Source organism: Mobula birostris, chromosome 4 (assembly GCF_030028105.1).
Source record: "Mobula birostris isolate sMobBir1 chromosome 4, sMobBir1.hap1, whole genome shotgun sequence".
Taxonomy (NCBI): Eukaryota; Metazoa; Chordata; class Chondrichthyes; order Myliobatiformes; family Myliobatidae; genus Mobula; species Mobula birostris.
Genome location: NC_092373.1, coordinates 69819561 through 69838406, shown reverse-complemented (window position 1 = coordinate 69838406; position 18846 = coordinate 69819561). Strand labels below are relative to the sequence as shown.

General features: G+C 39.3%; 1 protein-coding gene across 1 annotated transcript; it reads left to right on the top strand.

Annotated features, from left to right (window-relative positions):
- The first annotated feature begins 317 nt into the window (after positions 1–317).
- LOC140195937 (retinol-binding protein 1-like) lies at positions 318–18150 on the top strand. The gene is made up of 4 exons (XM_072254627.1): positions 318–390; positions 2730–2908; positions 12291–12392; positions 18097–18150. The coding sequence occupies exons 1-4, from the start codon at positions 318–320 to the stop codon at positions 18148–18150; spliced, it is 408 nt and encodes a 135-aa protein (XP_072110728.1).
- Positions 18151–18846: the final 696 nt, after the last annotated feature.

The window sequence follows — 18846 nt, the reverse complement described above, 5'->3', positions numbered from 1 at the left end:
TTAAATAACAGTTAAAACCTTCCACTTTCAAGGGGAGTGGAGGTAGGTAATCAAAGTGTGAACTCAGTTTGTTTTAAAATATGAGGACCATAAAAAGAAGTTATTTAATAAATGCAATTGATTTCAGCTAAAGAGATTTCTTAGCCTGTCCTGAGCATTCATTCTCGCGTTTTTCAAATAATCGGATCAAACAGCTCTCATTCTTAAACAAACTAATATAGGTCAGTGATAACAGTTGCTGCAAGTTTTTGAACACAGAGACGGGCTTGCAAACTGAAGTCTAACTTAGACTGCCGTCTGTTTCTAAGGAGTTGGAAATGCCAATTGATTTCAGCGGATACTGGAAAATGATAGCAAATGAGAATTTTGAGGAATACCTGAAAGCACTAGGTAAAAATTTTAGCCAGAAGTTTGAAGTTTTGTACTTGGTAGATTAAATTGATCCTTTTAGAATTAATAATTTGATTCATTTGAAATCATTGTAATTTTTCAATAATGTGCAAGCTTGTTCATTATGTGAGCACCCGTAATTGCCAGTTTAAATGAGGTTTATATTTTGAGAAGGAGGTTTTTGATGGCATTTCATAAAAGTCTTGTTAAACCAATTAAAACTATTTCATTGTTCGTAGAGTGTTTTTAAAACAGACCAAGGTAGTGAAATTACAATGTTAATTCAGGAACACTGGCTGATGAGAGATATTGAGACTCTGTTAAGGTAAAAAATTGAAAGCATATATTGAATATAGGCAGCTGGATACAAATAAATCCCTCAACGAATATAGAATATTTAAGATCAGGCTTATGAGGTAAATCAAGAGGAAAAAAATGGTATGAGATAGATTTGACGGGCAGAGTTAAAGATAATTCCAACAAGTTCTTCAGTTATATTAACAGTAAAAAGATGACCAAGGAGAGACCAGGTCCTCTTAAGGGCCATCAGGGTTACCCATGTATGGAGCCACAGGAGATAGCTGAGACTTCTATTGTTTATTTCTTCTCTTTATTTACAAAAAAAACTAACAGGGATACCAAATAAATGAGGGTAATAGATAGCGAGGTCTTGGATCATGTGCATATTATAAGGAAAGAGATATTTGTAGTATTGAAGGGCATTAAGGTGGGCACACTCTCAGGCCCTAAACAAGTCTATGCCTGGATCTTACACGAGCCAGGGAAGAAATTGTGGAGGCACTTGCAGAGAGTTCTGCTTCATCGTTAATCACCAGCAAAGCTCCAGAAGACTAGAAAGTGGCTCTGTGTTCCATTGTGCGAGGAGTGTAGCAAGGATAGGACAGGGAACTATACGTCGGTGAGCCTGATTCCAAGTGTAGGTAACTTATTGGGGGGAATTCTGGGGGATGAAATCTACCATCACTTGGATGGTCAGAATAATCAGCGCGGTTTTGCCCATGGGTGGCCACGTTTGGTGAATCTATTGAAGTTTTCAAAAGAAGTAACTGAGGGATAGTTGAAGGTAAGGCAGTGGATATTTTCTATGTGGTATATGTAAGGCCTTTGACAAGGTCTCACATAGCAGGCTGATCTGGAAATTTAGATTACATGGGATTCAGAATTGGCTTAATGATAGGAAACAGGGATTGATGATTGAGTGTCAATTCTATGACTGGAAACCTATAACTAGTGGGGTGATACAGAGGTTAGTGTTGGGATCTCTTTTTAAATTATTTATGTAAATGATTTGAATGTGAATTTACTTAATACAATTAGCAAGTTTGCTGAGGATACTAAATTAGGGGATGTTGTTGATAGTGAGGCAGGTTACAATGAATTGCAAAGAGATTGTGATTGGTGAGGGACTTGGGCTGAGGAATGGCAAATGGATTTCAACTGAGGTGAGTGTGAGTTGATGTATTTTGGACAGTAAAGCCAGAGTCGGACTTGTATGGTGAATGGTAGTACACTAATGAGTGTTGTGGTAGAGGAGTACGAGTGCACAGTTGGGTGAAGGCAGCTGTGCAAGAAGTCAGGGTGTAAAGAAAGCTTTCAGCATGCTGGTCTTCATCAGTCAGGGCATTAGTTTTAGGAGCTGGGATGTTATATTGCAGTTATATAAATTGTGAGGCCACACCTGGAGAGTTGTATAAAAGACATAGGAAAGGCATTGGAAAGACATCTAGGTACAAAACGAGAGGGGAGAGACTTAAAGAATCCTGAGAGGCAACTTCTTCACCCAGAAGACAGTGAGTACTTGGAACAGGTGCCAGAGGAAGTGTTTGAGGCAGGCACAATTACAACATTTAAGAGCCTTTTGTTTAGGCTACAGGTCCTATAGCCTTTTGGAGGAGAGGGGCTTGGAGAGTTAAGGAATGAATGTGGGCAACTAGGGTTAGCCAGGAGGATGCTGTAATCGGCCAGAACCATTTGGGCTACAGGATCTGTTTCCATGTTATATTACTCTAAGACTCTATGGCTCTAAAGGAGTGCAGAACATTAAGTTAATAGCAATGCTGGATCTTAGATCCTGATATTTATATGAAGTGGATATTTCAGTCATTATTACACTGCTGGCCAGCGATACAGTACAGTCGAATGTGATTGCATTAAGTCCAGATAAAATATAATATGCGAGAATATTCATTGAGAGTTAATTAATCTTTTCATGTTAAATTAATTTTCACCTTGCATTATGAATAATACACAGAGAAGAAAGGAAGAAGAGTGTCCATCTTGTTCTGGTTCAATACAAACAATGTTTTCTTTGGCTACAGATGTAAACATTGCTTTGAGAAAAATTGCAGTACTGCTGAAAGCAGACAAAGATATTATTCATAAGGGAGACCACATGGTCATTAAAACCATCAGCAGCCTTCGTAATTATATCATGGAATTCGATATTGGCAAGGAGTTTCCTGAGGATTTATCTGGAATAGACGATCGCAAATGTATGGTAAGCATTGTGCAATCATGGTATCACATGGTCTAAGAGGATCTTGTTAAGCTCCTGATCAGGATGGATTTGCAGCTAATTGTTGTGAATAAATATTAGAATGGTTGTGAGAATTAAGCACTGGCCAATTAGTGCCATGTAGACAATAACATTTTGTTCGAATCTCTGGAGAAGAGGGGAAAACTGAAAGAGGATTTTTTGACATAGGAGAGGCCATTTGGCCCTGTGGTTCCATGATGGCTCCCAGAGGAGTAATTCCATTAATTCAATTGCTTTTCATAGCCTCCCTATATCTCTCTGTTTTATTAAAACAATAGATTCTCGGATCGATCTTGATGAGACAGAAAAACTCCCAGCACCAATTATCTACTTAGAACTACAAAACTACATTTATAAGGACAGACAAGAGCAAGCATTAAAATACCTATCCAAGCATGCACCGGCCCCCTCATTGAAGCACACCTCCTGATCCACAGCACTGTTCATGACCATCCTACCAATGGGGCCTTGAAGAACTAGCCCAAGCCCCCTGATACTCTTTCCACTGACATGAAATGCTGCAGTAGGTGAGCCAATACATAGCACCATCTCAACCCACCGAATTAGAACCTTTCATCACTTGTTACCACTCTACCCAAGCCCCATCTCTGTGTTGAGCTAATTTTCATGCTGTTCCCACAGTAGAAATCAAAGCCAGTTCTGTTACATTCAAGGCCACTGTGCTGCTGAGACATTCAACAAGCATAAAGATTAACCCTTTACAATACCCTCCATTGCACATGCCCGTCAACTCACCTTTGATTCCTTTTACCATCAATCTACATCAAGGGATCATGTAAAGCAGCAAAATAATCTATCCACACATGTTTGGGATGTAGGAGGAAACCAGAGCATCTGACAGAAATGCACTGATGGAAAGAACATTCAACAACAAAATCTGAGGTTAGAGTCAGCGTTGGATACAGCAGGATTAACTATTGCATGAGCACAATCCTATCTTTAAATAAGGGGATACTTTAAAGGAATTAAATAAGAAGAAGTAAGACATATGTGAGTGGCAAATACTAGAATGGGTTTAGCATGTATATGATAAGAAACAGAAATAATTACTAGCACAGATTTAACTATGTGGCTTTGTAGCTTTTATCAGATACAGCTAAAACTAGGTCAGAGCCTGGGAAACACTGGGAAACAAAGAAAGGAAAACAGAGAGGAATAATGAGTATTTTAATCATTAAAGATACCTTCAACTTCAACAAAAAAGATATATTGAGAGCTAAGCATACGATGATGGAACTAAGAAATAGAAAAATGCAAGTTGTAACTGGAACCCTTGGCAGAAGTTTGAAGTGGCAGGATGTATTACTGTTGGAATTAAGGGGGCATATCACAAGTTGGAATCATTATATTTAGGGACTTAAACCTTCGTGTGGTTTGGGATGTTCTGACTAGCTCACATTGGTGTGTTGGATGTTCAGCATAATTTTCTGTAAAAACAGTTAGAGTGACAGGCAATATTTGATTTAACAATGAATAATGAGACAAATATTGCTAACAAGTTAATGAAGCAAAACATTTATCAAAGAGTAATATGATCAGATTCCATATTGCATTCAAAAGAGAAAATGGTGAACATTAGCTAACGTAAGTTCTGCACAGAGATAACTTCAACTGAGATGACCTGCTGGAAACTGGGAAAAATGGCTGATGGGCAATTTAACAGAGTATTAGTGGGAGTTCTTGAAAGAATTTTATGTAATTTGGAATCAAATTAGGTTCCTTAGGAAAGAACTTTTACTTGCATCCAAAACAACCAAAGATGGTTTAAACTAAAATTAAAGGCATATAAATTGCAAAAAAATTATGATAATATCATATTGAAAATAAGCAAATAAGAGACATGTCGAGTCACTTTGCAATATTATTTACAGAAGAAGAAAAGGAAATTGATATTGAATCAGGGATGAGAACTCACCAAGTAATATAAGCAAATGAAGAAAATGGAGTCTCTGAAAGATAACAAGTCCCAAGGCCAGAGAGTTTTAATCTCAGAATTTTAAAGGAAACAGGTTTCAATACTGCAAATACCTTACCTAAGTCCTTAAATGTTGCATCAATTCAGTAATCATGCCCTAAGATTGGAAAAATGCATTTCCCTCAACTATTTAACAAAGATGAGAGAGAGTAACAAAAGAGTTATAGATCTGTTAGCTTAACATTTGCTGTTTGAAAAATAAGAGATCCTGTAAATAAGGGTGAATGTCCTGATGAAGGGTCTCGGCCCGAATCGTCGACTGTACCTCTTCCTAGAGATGCTGCCTGGCCTGCTGCGTTCACCAGCAACTTTGATGTGTGTTGCGTGAATGTCATCTGATCAGAAGGATTTATAAAGAGTAAGTCATGCTTAGATAGAATTTTTTTTTGAGATGTAACCAAGGTCATGAAGAAGGTATACTTATGGGAATTATTTTCATGAATTTCCAGAAGGAATTCAGTGATGCCAATAAAGAATCAAATGAACTGAAAATATTTTGAAATAAGAACAAATTGAACTAATTAGGAAATTAGCTGGTGTAGGAATTAGAAAATAGCAAAAGATGGATAGTTCCTCAAACTGGAGCTGTAGAATCACCTCATTGACAAACAATTCAGATGATGAATTAAGGTGCTAAGTTTACTAAATATACAAAGAGGGACCTCAATGAGAGCAGATGAAAGCAAAATATTGTAATTTTTTTAAATAAATGGGCAAAACCGTAGAAAATACATTTTACTGGGGGAAGAGACATTGAGTTCACCCACAAAAATAAATGACAATTCATATTTGTCTTTAATCAACGTAAAGCTGAAAACAGTGCCCTCAAAGAAAAGGAAGGAACAAGCTACGTTTATGAAAATATCATGGAAAAGTAGAAAATTTACTTTCAGAAAAGGCATCACATAATAGAAAGGCTAGATCAAAGAGAAAACAACATGATAGGTCCTGGACTCCAAGATTTAAAGTATGAGATTGCACCAACTCGGTTTTTCTTTTTCTCCTTGAAATTTAGAAAGTTAAGGTTAAAGAATGAGAGAAATTGATAGAGTAGATAGAGTTTTGGTTCCATAAGTCTGTCATAGCCAGGGGTGGGAGGTGGGAGATGTCAGTGGGGATAAGCTTCCACTGCCTATTAAATGGTATGCATCTCAGATAGCCTTTGACTACATAGTCCAGCTCCTGACCTTCATGTGTGGTTTATCTACAAAGCTCAGTGGAGCCATTTCCACTGAAAGGAGAAGGGACAAAGGTAGGTTACTGGTGCATTAAAACCAGTCGCTTCAGGCAGATGGCACTTTTTAGCCATGGTTGGTAGCTCATCTAGGAGAAGAAAAATTCTGATCTCAAACTTACACTGCCTTGTGGCTATGCCCACTCAAGGAGAAGGCTTTGGGTGTAACTCCAAGAAAATATCCAGAGCTGGAGTCCCAAAAGCAGAGCCATTTGAGTTCAGCGCTGACTGGCAGCTCCTGTGACATTGCTGGTACCAAACCATATTGGTCTTTGATGTTCCTTCACACTGACTTGGTTTGTGTATTGGCTGAATGTAGACAGTGAGGACACAATATCCATGTTTGACTCTAACCTACAGAGGGCTTCTCAGATAAAGTTTTGATAAAGGTTCCTGATCCAAAGCAGTAACTGTATATTCTTCCACATGTACTACACGACTTGATAAATTTTTCCAACATGTTGCCTTTTACTTTTTTGTTTCTGATTACATTTCTAATTTTTGGCAATAATGACTATGTGCAAATAGTACTGATGTTTTAAACAAGGGCAGGTGCAAAGTTAAATAGAAATATCTGAAAAGTCTGCATTCTACTGTTAACAAGTTCCTAGACAAGCTTGTAATTATATGAGAATTTTATTTGATGGATAGATATGTATAAAATTCAATGTAATGATTTATGATGTGTAATGATTCCTTTATGTCCTCTTTCACACCATGATTCATGTTAATGTATGCCAATCTATGCCTTTGGCACTGGAATTTGGATATTGAGTTTCAGTCATAAAGTTTTCAAATTGCTCAGAATTATAGAGCAATTCAGCATGGATACAGGCCCTTTGGTCCATTGAATCTCTGTCGACAATGGTTCCTATCTATCTAGTCCCATTTTCATGCATTTGGTCCATATAACTCTAAGCCTCACCCCTGCATGCACTATCCAAGTGCTTTTTAAATGATACTATAGTACTTGCCTCTAATGCTTCCTCCAGCTGCTCATTACTGGAAATTTGGAAATGTCAAATTTTTTAAAAATGAATATTTATTTTTTCTCACTTACTTAATATAAGCTCTATTTGTCTCCATTTTGTGTTAGTGCCCAACTTGTAAATTAATTTATGCCCCCTGTACACTGTTCTGGTTCTGCATTTCCCAGTTCTTAGCTTCATTATGGAGCCACCCTGCACATTCAGATCTTAGAGGTACACACACAAACTGCTGGAGGAACCACCTATGAAGGAAGATGAACAGTCGACATTTTGGGCTGAGACCATTCATTAGGCCTCTGGTGTCCTTTTTCTCATATTCTGCTGTTATCAACAAACTTTCAGAAAAGTAGTGTATACAGTTGTTTAAAGATGAAGAGTGAAAGAGCTTAAGCATACAGCATAATGTCCCTTAAGACCATAGACATAGAAGCAGAGTTAGGCCATTCAGCCCATCATATGGCACTCCTGTATAGTCCTGACTGTGTGCTGTACTGTCACTACATCTGAACTGAATCTTCTCACAAATGTACACTTAAAATGTCCACTGGCAGTTTTCAAAGGCCAGTGTCCTCACCTACATTTAACTGATAAAGTTACAGCAGTTCAAGGGATTGTTTGTTTCATTGCTGTTAGGAGAAACTTGTTGTATGAAAATTAGTTGCAATTTTTTTTCTGCATTACAGAAGTGACTCCAGAAATAAAGTGGTGGAATCGGTAAGAGTGTGAAAGGCATTGTGTAATTCTGACAAAGGTTCTTCAGCCTGGAAAATTATCTCTGTTTTTTTTTGTTACCTGGGTTGCTGCGTATATCTATCATTTCCAGCAACTGCAGTATTTTTTAATTTCATATAAGCTCCTGTAAGCCGATGGTTACAATTGTAACTGTACGTGTGTGCCTGAACTGGTGACGGAATACTGCTGTCATTTCACTAAGTTAATAATTTATCAACTAATATCAGTTACTGTTGTTGGATTTGTTATGTGTGAAAGTACTGTGTAATAGCTTTTAACTTAGCTTGTATTTTAAAATTGATTAGGTGATGCTGGTTCTCATTAAGTTGTAGGATGCTGGGCAGTGAGGCAACCCGGGGCTGTCATTTGCCCTCAATATTTAATAAATATGGTAATGTATACGTGTTGTATTTTACTTGAAATTTTGGTCCATTGATTGTAATGAATTGTAGATGCTGAATTTGGCATACAAACAATGCTAATAAATCACCCTTCTGGCACAGATGATTTTAGATGTTTTTCATTTCTGGAGGTCAGTCAGCATTAAGATGAAAAGTCCTCAGATTCAGTGAGGTTGTGCTGAAGCGAGACATATTTCACATTGTTTATAGATATTCCCCCAAGGAACTGTGACTCGTTATGGACAAATATTCCTTTCCTGCAACTGCGTTAAATACCTATTTCTATTCCAGTCAAAATCAGAATCAGGTTTAATATAACTGGCATAGGTGATGAAATTTGTTGTTATGTGGCAGCAGTATATTGCAATAAATAATAATAAAAACTGTGAATTACAGTAATATGTATATATGTGTGTGTGTGTGTTAAATTAATTAAGTAGTGAAAAACAACAGTGAGGTAGATTTCATGGGTTCAATGTCCATTCAGAAGTCATATGACAGAGAGGAAGAAGCTGTTTCTGAATTGTTGAGTGTGTGCTTTCAGGCTCCTGTACCTCCTGTACCTCCTCCCTGATGGCAGCAATGAGAAGAGGGATGTCCAAGGTGATGAGGGTCCTTAATGATGGATGCCAACTTTTTGAGGCATTGCTCCTTGAAGATGTCCTGGATGGTGGGGAGGGTAGTACCCACAATGAGCCGACGAAGCTTACAACTTTCTTGTGTCTTATCAGTCTATCCCTTTAATTTCAGACTTTGAACATTTCTTGAAATCTGAGTTTGCATTAAGAAGGGATTTTTTCTTCCCTCCCACAGGAACGCTTCAACTATTCAAAAAGTACTTGAAAGTCTGGAAAAATATCAAAAGGATATTAGAAATTAAAAACACAGAACACATTCTAAAACATTCAACATCTAAGCGGTGCCCATGAAAAAAGGAACTAAGTTGACACTTCAGGTGGAACACAACAGGCCAGGCAGCATCTATAGGAAGAGGTACAGTCGATGTTTCGGGCCGGGACCCTTCGCCAGGACTAACTGAGAGAAGAGATAGTAAGAGATTTGAAAGTAGGAGGCAGAGGGGGAGAGTCCCCAAAATGATAGGAGGAGAGGGGTGGATCTAAGCTGAAAAGGGATACCAGACTGGAGAAGGGAGAGGATCTTGGGACGGGAAGCATGGGGAGAGAGAGAAGGGGGGAGGGGAGCCCGGAGGGTGGAGAGCAGGCAAGGAGTTATAGTGAGAGGGACAGAGGGAGAAAAGGAGAGAAAAAGAAGGGGGAAAAATTAAAAATATATTAAATAAATAAATAAGGGATGGAGTGTAAAGGGGAGAAGGGGTATTAACTGAAGTTAGAGGTCAATATTTATGCCATCAGGTTGGAAGCGACCCAGACGGAATAGAAGGTGTTGTTCCTCCAGCCTTTGTGTGGCTTCATCTTTACAGTAGAGGAGGCCATGGATAGACATATCAGAATGGGAATGGGACATGGAATTAGAATGTGTGGCCACTGGGAGATCTTGCTTTCTCTGGCAGACAGAGCGTAGGTGTTCAGTGATAAGGTCTCCCAGCCTGCATCGGGTCTCGCCAATATATAGAAGGCCGCACCGTTCTTCCACGTCCCATTCCCATTTTGATATGTCTATTCACGGCCTCCTCTACTGTCAAGTAGAGGAGGGGAGAAGCTGACAGCAATGCAGGTGGACGCTTCCCTGGTGTCATGGATTCTTGATTACCTGACTGGCAGACCACAGTACATGTGCTTGCAACATTGTGTGTCTGACAGAGTGATCAGCAGCACTGGGGCTCCACAGGGAACTGTCTTGTCTCCCTTTCTCTTCACCATTTACACCTCAGACTTCAACTACTGCACAGAGTCTTGTCATCTTCAGAAGTTTTCTGATGACTGCCCTAGTTGGATGCATCAGCAAGGGAGATGAGACTGAGTACAGGGCTACTGTAGGAAACTTTATCACATGGTGTGAGCAGAATTATCTGCAGCTTAATGTGAAAAAGACTAAGGAGCTGGTGGTAGACCTGAGGAGAGCTAAGGTACTGGTGACCCCTGTTTCCATCCAGGGGGTCAGTGTGGACATGGTGGAGGATTACAAATACCTGGGGATACGAATTGACAATAAGCTGGACTGGTCAAAGAACACTGAGGCTGTCTACAAGAAGGGACAGAGCTGTCTCTATTTCCTGAGGAGACTGAGGTCCTTTAACATCTGCCGGACGATGCTGAGGCTGTTCTACGAGTCTGTGGTGGCCAGTGCTATCATTTTTGCTGTTGTGTGCTTGGACAGCAGGCTGAGGGTAGTAGACACCAGCAGAATCAACAAATTCATTCGTAAGGCCAGTGATGTTGTGGAGATGGAACTGAACTCTCTCACGGTGGTGTCTGAAAAGAGGATGCTGTTCAAGTTGCATGCCATCTTGGACAATGTCTCCCATCCACTATATAATGTACTGGGTGGGCACAGGAGTACATTCAGCCAGAGACTCATTCCCCCGAGGTGCAACACAGAGCGTCATAGGAAGTCATTCCTGCCTGTGGCCATCATACTTTACAACTCCTCCCTTGGAGGGTCAGACACCCTGAGCCAATAGGCTGGTCCTGGACTTATTTCATAATTTACTGGCATAATTTACATATTACTATTAAACTATCTATGGTTCTATTACTATTTATTATTTATGGTGCAACTGTAATGAAAATCAATTTCCCCCGGGATGAATAAAGTATGACTATGACTATGACTAAGATGAAGCCACACTCAGGTTGGAGTAACAACACCTTATATTCCGTCTGGGTAGCCTCCGACCTGATGGCATGAATATTGACTTCTCTAACTTCCGTTGATGCCCCTCCTCCCCTTCACACCCCATCCCTTATTTATTTATTTAATATATATATTTTTACCCTTTTTCTCTCTCTCTCTTTTTTTTCTCCCTCTGTCCCTCTCACTATAACTCCTTGCCTGCTCTCCACCCTCCGGGCTCCTCTCTCCCCAGCTTCTGCTTCCCGTCCCATCATCCTCTCCTTTCTCCAGCCTGGTATTCCTTTTGCCAATCAACTTTCCAGCTCTTAGATCCACCCTTCCCCTCCTGTCTTCTCCTATCACTTCGGATCTCCTCCTCCCCCTCTTACTTTTAAATCTCTTTCTATCTCTTCTTTCAGTTAGTCCTGACAAAAGGCCCCGGCCCAAAATGTCGACTGTACCTCTTCCTACATATAGATGCTGCTTGGCCTTCTGCTTTCCACCAGAATTTTTTGTGTGTGTTGCTTGAATTTCCAGCATCTGCAGATTTCCTCGTGTAACATTTCAGGTGTTGACCTTTAGTTAGAACATCTGACCTATATATCTACCGCCACCAGGTTATGAAGAGATTTACTTTGTAGATTGTATCAACCAAATCCCTCTTTTTAAATTGATAATGCTGGCCCTAAGTTCTACAGTCATATGGTTGGGTAAAAAGCTTTTGTTCACCTGCCTCTTACAATTATAAGCATTTGAGTTGTGTGGAAATTGAATTTCAATGGAACTCAGAATGTTACATTCCATGATAATGATTGTTTAAGTATCATTAAAATCTGCTTTGTTGTTGGAATGAGATAAAAGGTAGAAAATCCAGATAAAGTTAAGAACATCTGGAAAATATTTACAAATGACTGCTTATAACAAAGGGTGTATTTAAGTACCTAATTAATTTTTCAAGATTCATACTATTTGCAACTCATGATTCATTCATTACTGGAGTTCCACTGTAGCTGTTTTAACATTGCGAAAATGTTGTTTGATTATTAACTGAATTAAAATATTGGGTACTTCAGCAGATTATGATTCATGATTTTGTAATTAGTGATATAAATGCATGCAGAATCCATTATGGAATAAATTAATGAGGAAAAATGTCTCTTTTTCCACCAGCATTTGAATCATCTCAATGTGAAACCTATCTTATTTTTATTCCATGCCTTTGATTTTATTTTCTTAGACTACTGTGAATTGGGATGGAGATAGACTTGTGTGTGTACAAAAAGGAGAGAAAGAAGGTCGCGGTTGGACTCACTGGATAGAGGGTGATGAGCTACACCTGGTAGGCAACTAATTGATATTTGCAGACTATTTGTATTTTCAAAGAGTTTGAAATGTTACAATTTTGAATATAGCACTCTCAACTATAAAATAACCTTGTTAGTGTTCAGAGCTGCAGTAAAATAATGGACAGATCATTTTCCCTTTTACGTTTAGAGACTAAAAGTTATTACATGAATTCTTCATTGCCAGTAAAGGGAACAGTTATCTTGTCTGTCAACACTAAATATTACAAATAAAGCCATTTTTATATTTCAATTTTTATAATCTTTCAACAGGAATTTAAGATTGATATAGAATTCTAATCACATTAATACATCATAATGGCTGTTAATGATGCAGAAAATAAGTATTTTTGTCTTCATATATTAGTCAGTCCAAGAGAAATGTCTTGGACCTGGCATATGGTCAAATGTTTTTGAACAAGTTGTAATCTTAAACATAGCCTAGTTTAGAAACCCCTGAGATTAATGGGACCTTGAAAAAAAAGCATGAAACGGCAACTTTAACTGCACCCACTTGTCCTAAACTCCCTGAATCAGCAGTTAAAATTAATCATTACTTCTGATAAGAAAACTACCAACAACTCCCACTGCTGAATTTGAACCAACTTTTAGTAAGGAGCATGGTCACTTATCTAAAGCTAGAATGGTCCTCCTTTACATCTACATGTTCAGTCTCTTATTAAGCCTCATCCACAATATTGTGTTTGCCTGACTATGCAGCTCTCAAGTAAAATAGGTGGATGGAATTGTGGAGAAGGAACACAGTAGATCAACAGATATAAAAGGAAAAAAACATTCAAATGGCTGGAGTCAATGCTTGCATAATAAAGGTGCCAGAGGTGGCCTGTACTGGGTTAGAGAACTGCCTGTGTGTGTGATCGAGGGGGAGGGTAGATGGCAGGGTGGGAATGGGCTTTTTTGCTGCTGTTACTCTGCTGAATATTGTGGCCATATTCAGTTGGTGCCAGAATGTGTGGTGACACTTGCAGCTGCCCACAGCACATCCTTAGCTTATGTTGGTTGTTAACACAAACATTGTATGTTTCAATGTACATGTGATAAATAAATTAATCTGAATCTGAATCCGAACAGAGGAAGATGGTTGTGGTTGTATGAGATCAATCGTCTCTGCCAGGGATATCTCTCAGTGCTTTCTCAGGACAGTGTCTTCCGCCAAACATCCTCATCTGCCTCATCAGGAACTCAGGAGTGGGGACGTTTAGATATTTATTGATGATTCCATTCCATTCAGAATTCCTCAGAGACCTGTGCAAACACAAGCTAATTAGAAGCAAGTAATTCTCATGCCACCAAAATTACTACTTCTGTCAAGAGACAATCTAACCACGCACCCTCAATATTTAATGGTTCATCAGTATCTTATGTAGGATACTACTGAACAGAAACTCATCTAGAGCAGGCACAAAATTACCATGGCTACAAAAGCAGGTGAGAGGCTGGGTGATGCTGGGGTGAGGTCGAGGACAACAAGCACATAAGAACACCATCACCTTGTAGTTTCCTCCTAGTTATTCACCTCCCTGACTAGATTTGTATATTGTCAGTTTTTCATTATTGTTGAGGCTAAATCGTGCAGCTCCCAGAGGTATTGTGGGAATACTTCCAGCAGAAAACTACAGTGGTTCAAGATGTCCACCTTCGCGAATCAAGTTTATTATCATTTAATTATATACATGCATATTGTCAAATGAGGCATGTTTCTCCAAACCAGGGTGTAAAGCACAGTAGTGCACATAACACAATAGCTTAGGAAAGTAAGGATAAAATCTAAAAATGAATTACACATAAATGTACATAGTAAAGTGCATAAATTAAATATTGTAAGGTACAGAACAGATTAACTGGTGACACTTCAAATGCGATGGGCAGGGAGTTCAGAATCCTAATGACCTGAGGGAAGAGACTGCTCTCGTTTTCATGCATTGTGGTCTCCTGCCTGATGGTAGAAAGTCAAAGGGGATGCTGGCTGGATGGATGGGTTCCTTGATTATACAAATGGCACTGGGTGTGCAGCACTCCTGATAAATGTCCCCGATGGATGGCAGGGAGCCATTCTCACATTCCCTTGTAGGGACTTCCGGTTCTATGCTTGGCTGCTCCCAAGCCAGATGGAGATGAAGTTTGTCAGGACATTCTCAATAGTGCTCCTGTAAAATTCAGTCAAGATGGGGGGCTGGGGTGGGGGTGCCTTGCTTGCCTCAATCTCCTGTGGAAATGGAGGTGCTGCTGCACCTTCTTGTTCAGGGAAGTGTTTTTGAGGGACCAGGTGAAGTTATCATTGATATGAACTCTCAGGAACTTGGTGCATTTAACTCTCTCTACGGAGGAGTCATGTATTTGCAGAGGGGATGGTTCGCTTGCAACTTCCTGAAGTCCAAAATGATTTCTTTGGTTTTCTCCATGTTGTTCTTCTCACACCAATCCGCCAGTCGCTCCACTTCCTCGCTGTACTCCAGTTCATCATCGTTGTTGATGCCAATGTTGTGTCATCCACAAACTTGATGACATGATTGGCCTGAATCCTGTGACACAGTCATGCATCAGCAGCCTGAACAGCAATGGGCAGAGCACACAGACCCTGGGAGTGGCAGTGCTCAGTGTAATGTTGCTGCTCACACAAACTGACTGTGGCCTTTCTGCTAAGAAGTCTGTACAGGATTTCTCCTTTGTTATGTTAAAATTTAAATGGCTTCTTTGTTATGTGAATCTTTTAAACTGCAGTGTATGTGAATTAAAATGGCTTCTATGTTATGTTAAATGTTGAGAAAGTCTCCAGCTAGCAATTTGCTTGGGTTATAACCGAAGCAGGCGTACTATCAGCCAATGGGTGTCCATGTCATTATTTCTTGGGGTGATATGCTGTCTCATATGACTGGGAACCAGGGGCTTTTGGTAGGGAGTCAGAGGAGAGACCGTGAGGACGACGGACGTGTGGGGCGGCCCAGGTCAATCACTCCAGGTGGCCCCCAGCTGCGAGTCGATGGGGTCCGGGTGGTCCCGAAGAGGTACCCGAGCTCCAAAGTGCGCACGAAGAAATTGAACTTTGATAAGTCTGGCGCCTTTTCCATTCCTTCTTTTGTATTGAACTAATATTAATCTCATAGACTTAGTAATATCTATAAAGTGTAATTGGTAAAACGTACAATGTGTACTGGCTGATGATTGAAATTTGAAGCTGAATTCGGTGGCAGTTGTACAGCAACTGACACAACCGGGAGACCAGGCAGGCGGAGTTTCCCCGAGATAAATACGAGCCAATATAACTGAGTGTTACAAGTCCGAAAGGCAAATAGTTCTGTTGAGAAGTCTCAAAGGCAAATAGGGAGTGGAAATAAAACGTTGGCCTTGGCAACAGTTTTCAGATCCTGAAAATTAATCTAAGCAAGTTGAATATTAGATTATGATTATGAAGACACGCAGTCCTCTTTTATTGTCATTTAGTAATGAATGCATTAAGAAATGATACAGTATTTCCTCCGGTGTGATATCACAAAACACAAGACAGACCAAGACTGAAAAAACTAACAAAGGCACATAATAATAACATATAGTTACAACAGTGCAACAATACCATAACTTGATGAAGAAGTCCATGAGCACAGTAAAAAGTTCAAAGCCTCTCAAATGTTCCACATCTCACGCAGATGGGAGAAGGAAGAAAAACTCTCCCTGCCATGCCCGACCACAGTCCGAATCTGAGTCATCCGAAAACTTCGAGCCTCCGATCAGCTCTCCGGCACCAAGTACTGAGCGCCATCTCTGTCCGAACAATTCGACCTCAATCTCGGTCGCCAACAGCAGTCAAAGCCGGGGATTTTGAGGCCTTCCTTCCGGAAGATTCCCGACCGTGCAGTAACAACAGCAGCGACTGGTGTTTCAGAAATTTCTCCAGATGTTCCTCTGTGCTTTCACGTCTGTCTCCATCAAATCAGAATTTTCCACGGCCCCTATTTAACGGATACGATATCATTTTTCACCGGAGGGCTGCGCCGGAAAGTTTATATATTGTTGAAGAGTACAGTGACAGTAGGATGACCTAAGTGATTTCTTACAATTTTTTTCAAATTAGATTCAGTGAAAGGATCATGAATAAGATCAGATGTTATTTCTGGAGCAGCAGATGAATATCCAGTTCATCTCATTATCCATTCATCTAAATCATGACTGAAACTAAAACTGGAGCCAGATATATTATTTTAATATTTGTATCCATAAACATTTTATTGACCTTTATGTTTGATATTGCAAAATGCATTTAATTTTTTTCCCATTTTCTGCTCTGTCCCTAACACCAGTAGATAATTCTGACATTTATAAGATGCCATATCAAGGAGTTCTTAATTAGCTTCAAAATTTACATGATTTGAGACTAAATCTTTGTTCACAAAGTGCCTGTAGATGTAGTATCCCAGAATAACTGGGTTCAGATTAGGAGCAAGTACACAGCCTCATTATATCTTCTTTCTTTTTCCTCATCTCAGGGGAAAGGGAAATAAGGCTTGTTGTAATTAAATTATTAAGCAGAGAGCTAGAAACAAAACTATGACCCACTTGAACTGTCTAAATATAACCAGATTCTATTATTATCATATTGTTCCCTCATTAAGTCATTTGTCAAAGCCCCCACTCACTTTCTGTTTTCACTACTCTATTTGCTACTAACAATGGATTTCAATGCATCACAGCCTGGTGTAGAAATACCAATGCTCAGGAACGAGAAAACTTACAAAATGTGGTGGATACAGCCCAATCCATCACAGGAAAAGCTCTTCTCATCACTGAGCACATCTACAAGTTGTGCTGTGCAAGGAAGCATCACCCATCATCAAAGACCCCCACCATCCAGGCAATGCTTTCTTCTCGTTGCTGTCATTGGGAAGGAGGTACAGGAGCCTTGGGTCCCACACCAGGAAGTTCAGGAACAGTTATTACCCTTCAACCAACAGACCTCTGAACCAGCATGAATAAATTCATTCAGCTCAACTTGAACAGATTCCACAATCTATGGACTAATTTTCAAGGACTCTAGAATTCATGTTCTCAATATTTATTTATGTGTTTGTTTGTTGGTTTGTATTTTCACAGTTTGTCTGTTTGCACATTGATAGTTAGTCAGTCCTTGTTTATGTGTAAGTTTTCATTGAATCTATTGTACCTCCATGTTCTACTGTGAATGCCTGCAAGCAAATGAATCTCAGCATGACATATCTATACTCTGATAATACATTTACTTTGATCTTTGCACAAATTATGGATCCTGAATTCTCTTCATAAGGGCATCAGGCAATGAGTTCATTCTCTTGGGCGCTTATGAAACAGCCTAAAATAATGTAATTAAAAAGCATCTGCAATATTCTATATTGAAAGATCTTCCAAATATGCTTTATAAATCCTCAAATAAATCAATGAATTCAGCTGCAGCAGCAAACAAAATGCTGGAGGAACTCAGTGGGTCAGACAGCATCTCTGGAGAAAAATGATCAGCTGACATTTCAGGTTGAGACTCATCATATGGACTGACCCAAAAATTTGACAGTCTGTTCCCCTCCACAGATGTTGCCTGATTTGCCGAGTTCCTCTGGCATTTTGTTCGTTGTTCCAGATCCCAGCTTCTGTAGTCTCTTGTGCCTCAATTAATTTAACCTTTTTATTTTCTCTCCTGCTCTGTTTTCCTTCCAGGAGCTACACGTTGAAGGTGTCAAAAGTAAACAAGTCTTTAAGAAAGTGGAATGAAGAACTTGACCAGAGGCAAAAATGAAAGAGGAGATATTGCCTTAAGCCAGAGACCTCAACACCTCAGAGACCTAAATTCTAAAGGCTAAGTCTGTTGATATTGTCAGTGGAAACAATAATCTTATACCTGTTCAAATGTTACAAAAAATGAGATATTGAGTACAAACCACTCAAATAAATTTTTGTATCAGTAGAGTCATTTCCTACAGTATTTCTCTTTGTTTGATGACTTAGCACTGTATGTATTTTGAATCTAATTTTGTCCTTCTATAGCTAGTAGTTCACTTACAGCAACCAGCTCAGAAGTTTGCAGTTGCAGCTATTTTTCTGTGCTGTATGTCCTTTCGTTATTTTCTTTCATCTTCTTTTCTATATTTCTGTCACTTTTTTATATGCTTCCTTTTCTATCGCATTCAATATTTTTCCTATATCTTGGTGTAGTTCTCCTCACTCTGTTCCAGTTAATGTAGATCATTTACTAGAATTACATTATTGGGAAAGATGATCTTCACCCCTATGTGCCAATGCAGTGCACTTTATCCTTACAGCTGGATTTCCCCTATTTCTGTGACTTTAACCTTACAAGATAAATACATTGTGATTAAATATACTGTATGTTACTGGTCAGCATATTTCAATAGCATTAGTTCAGCACCTGAATTTTGAACTTATTGAATGTTGCTACCATCTATATCA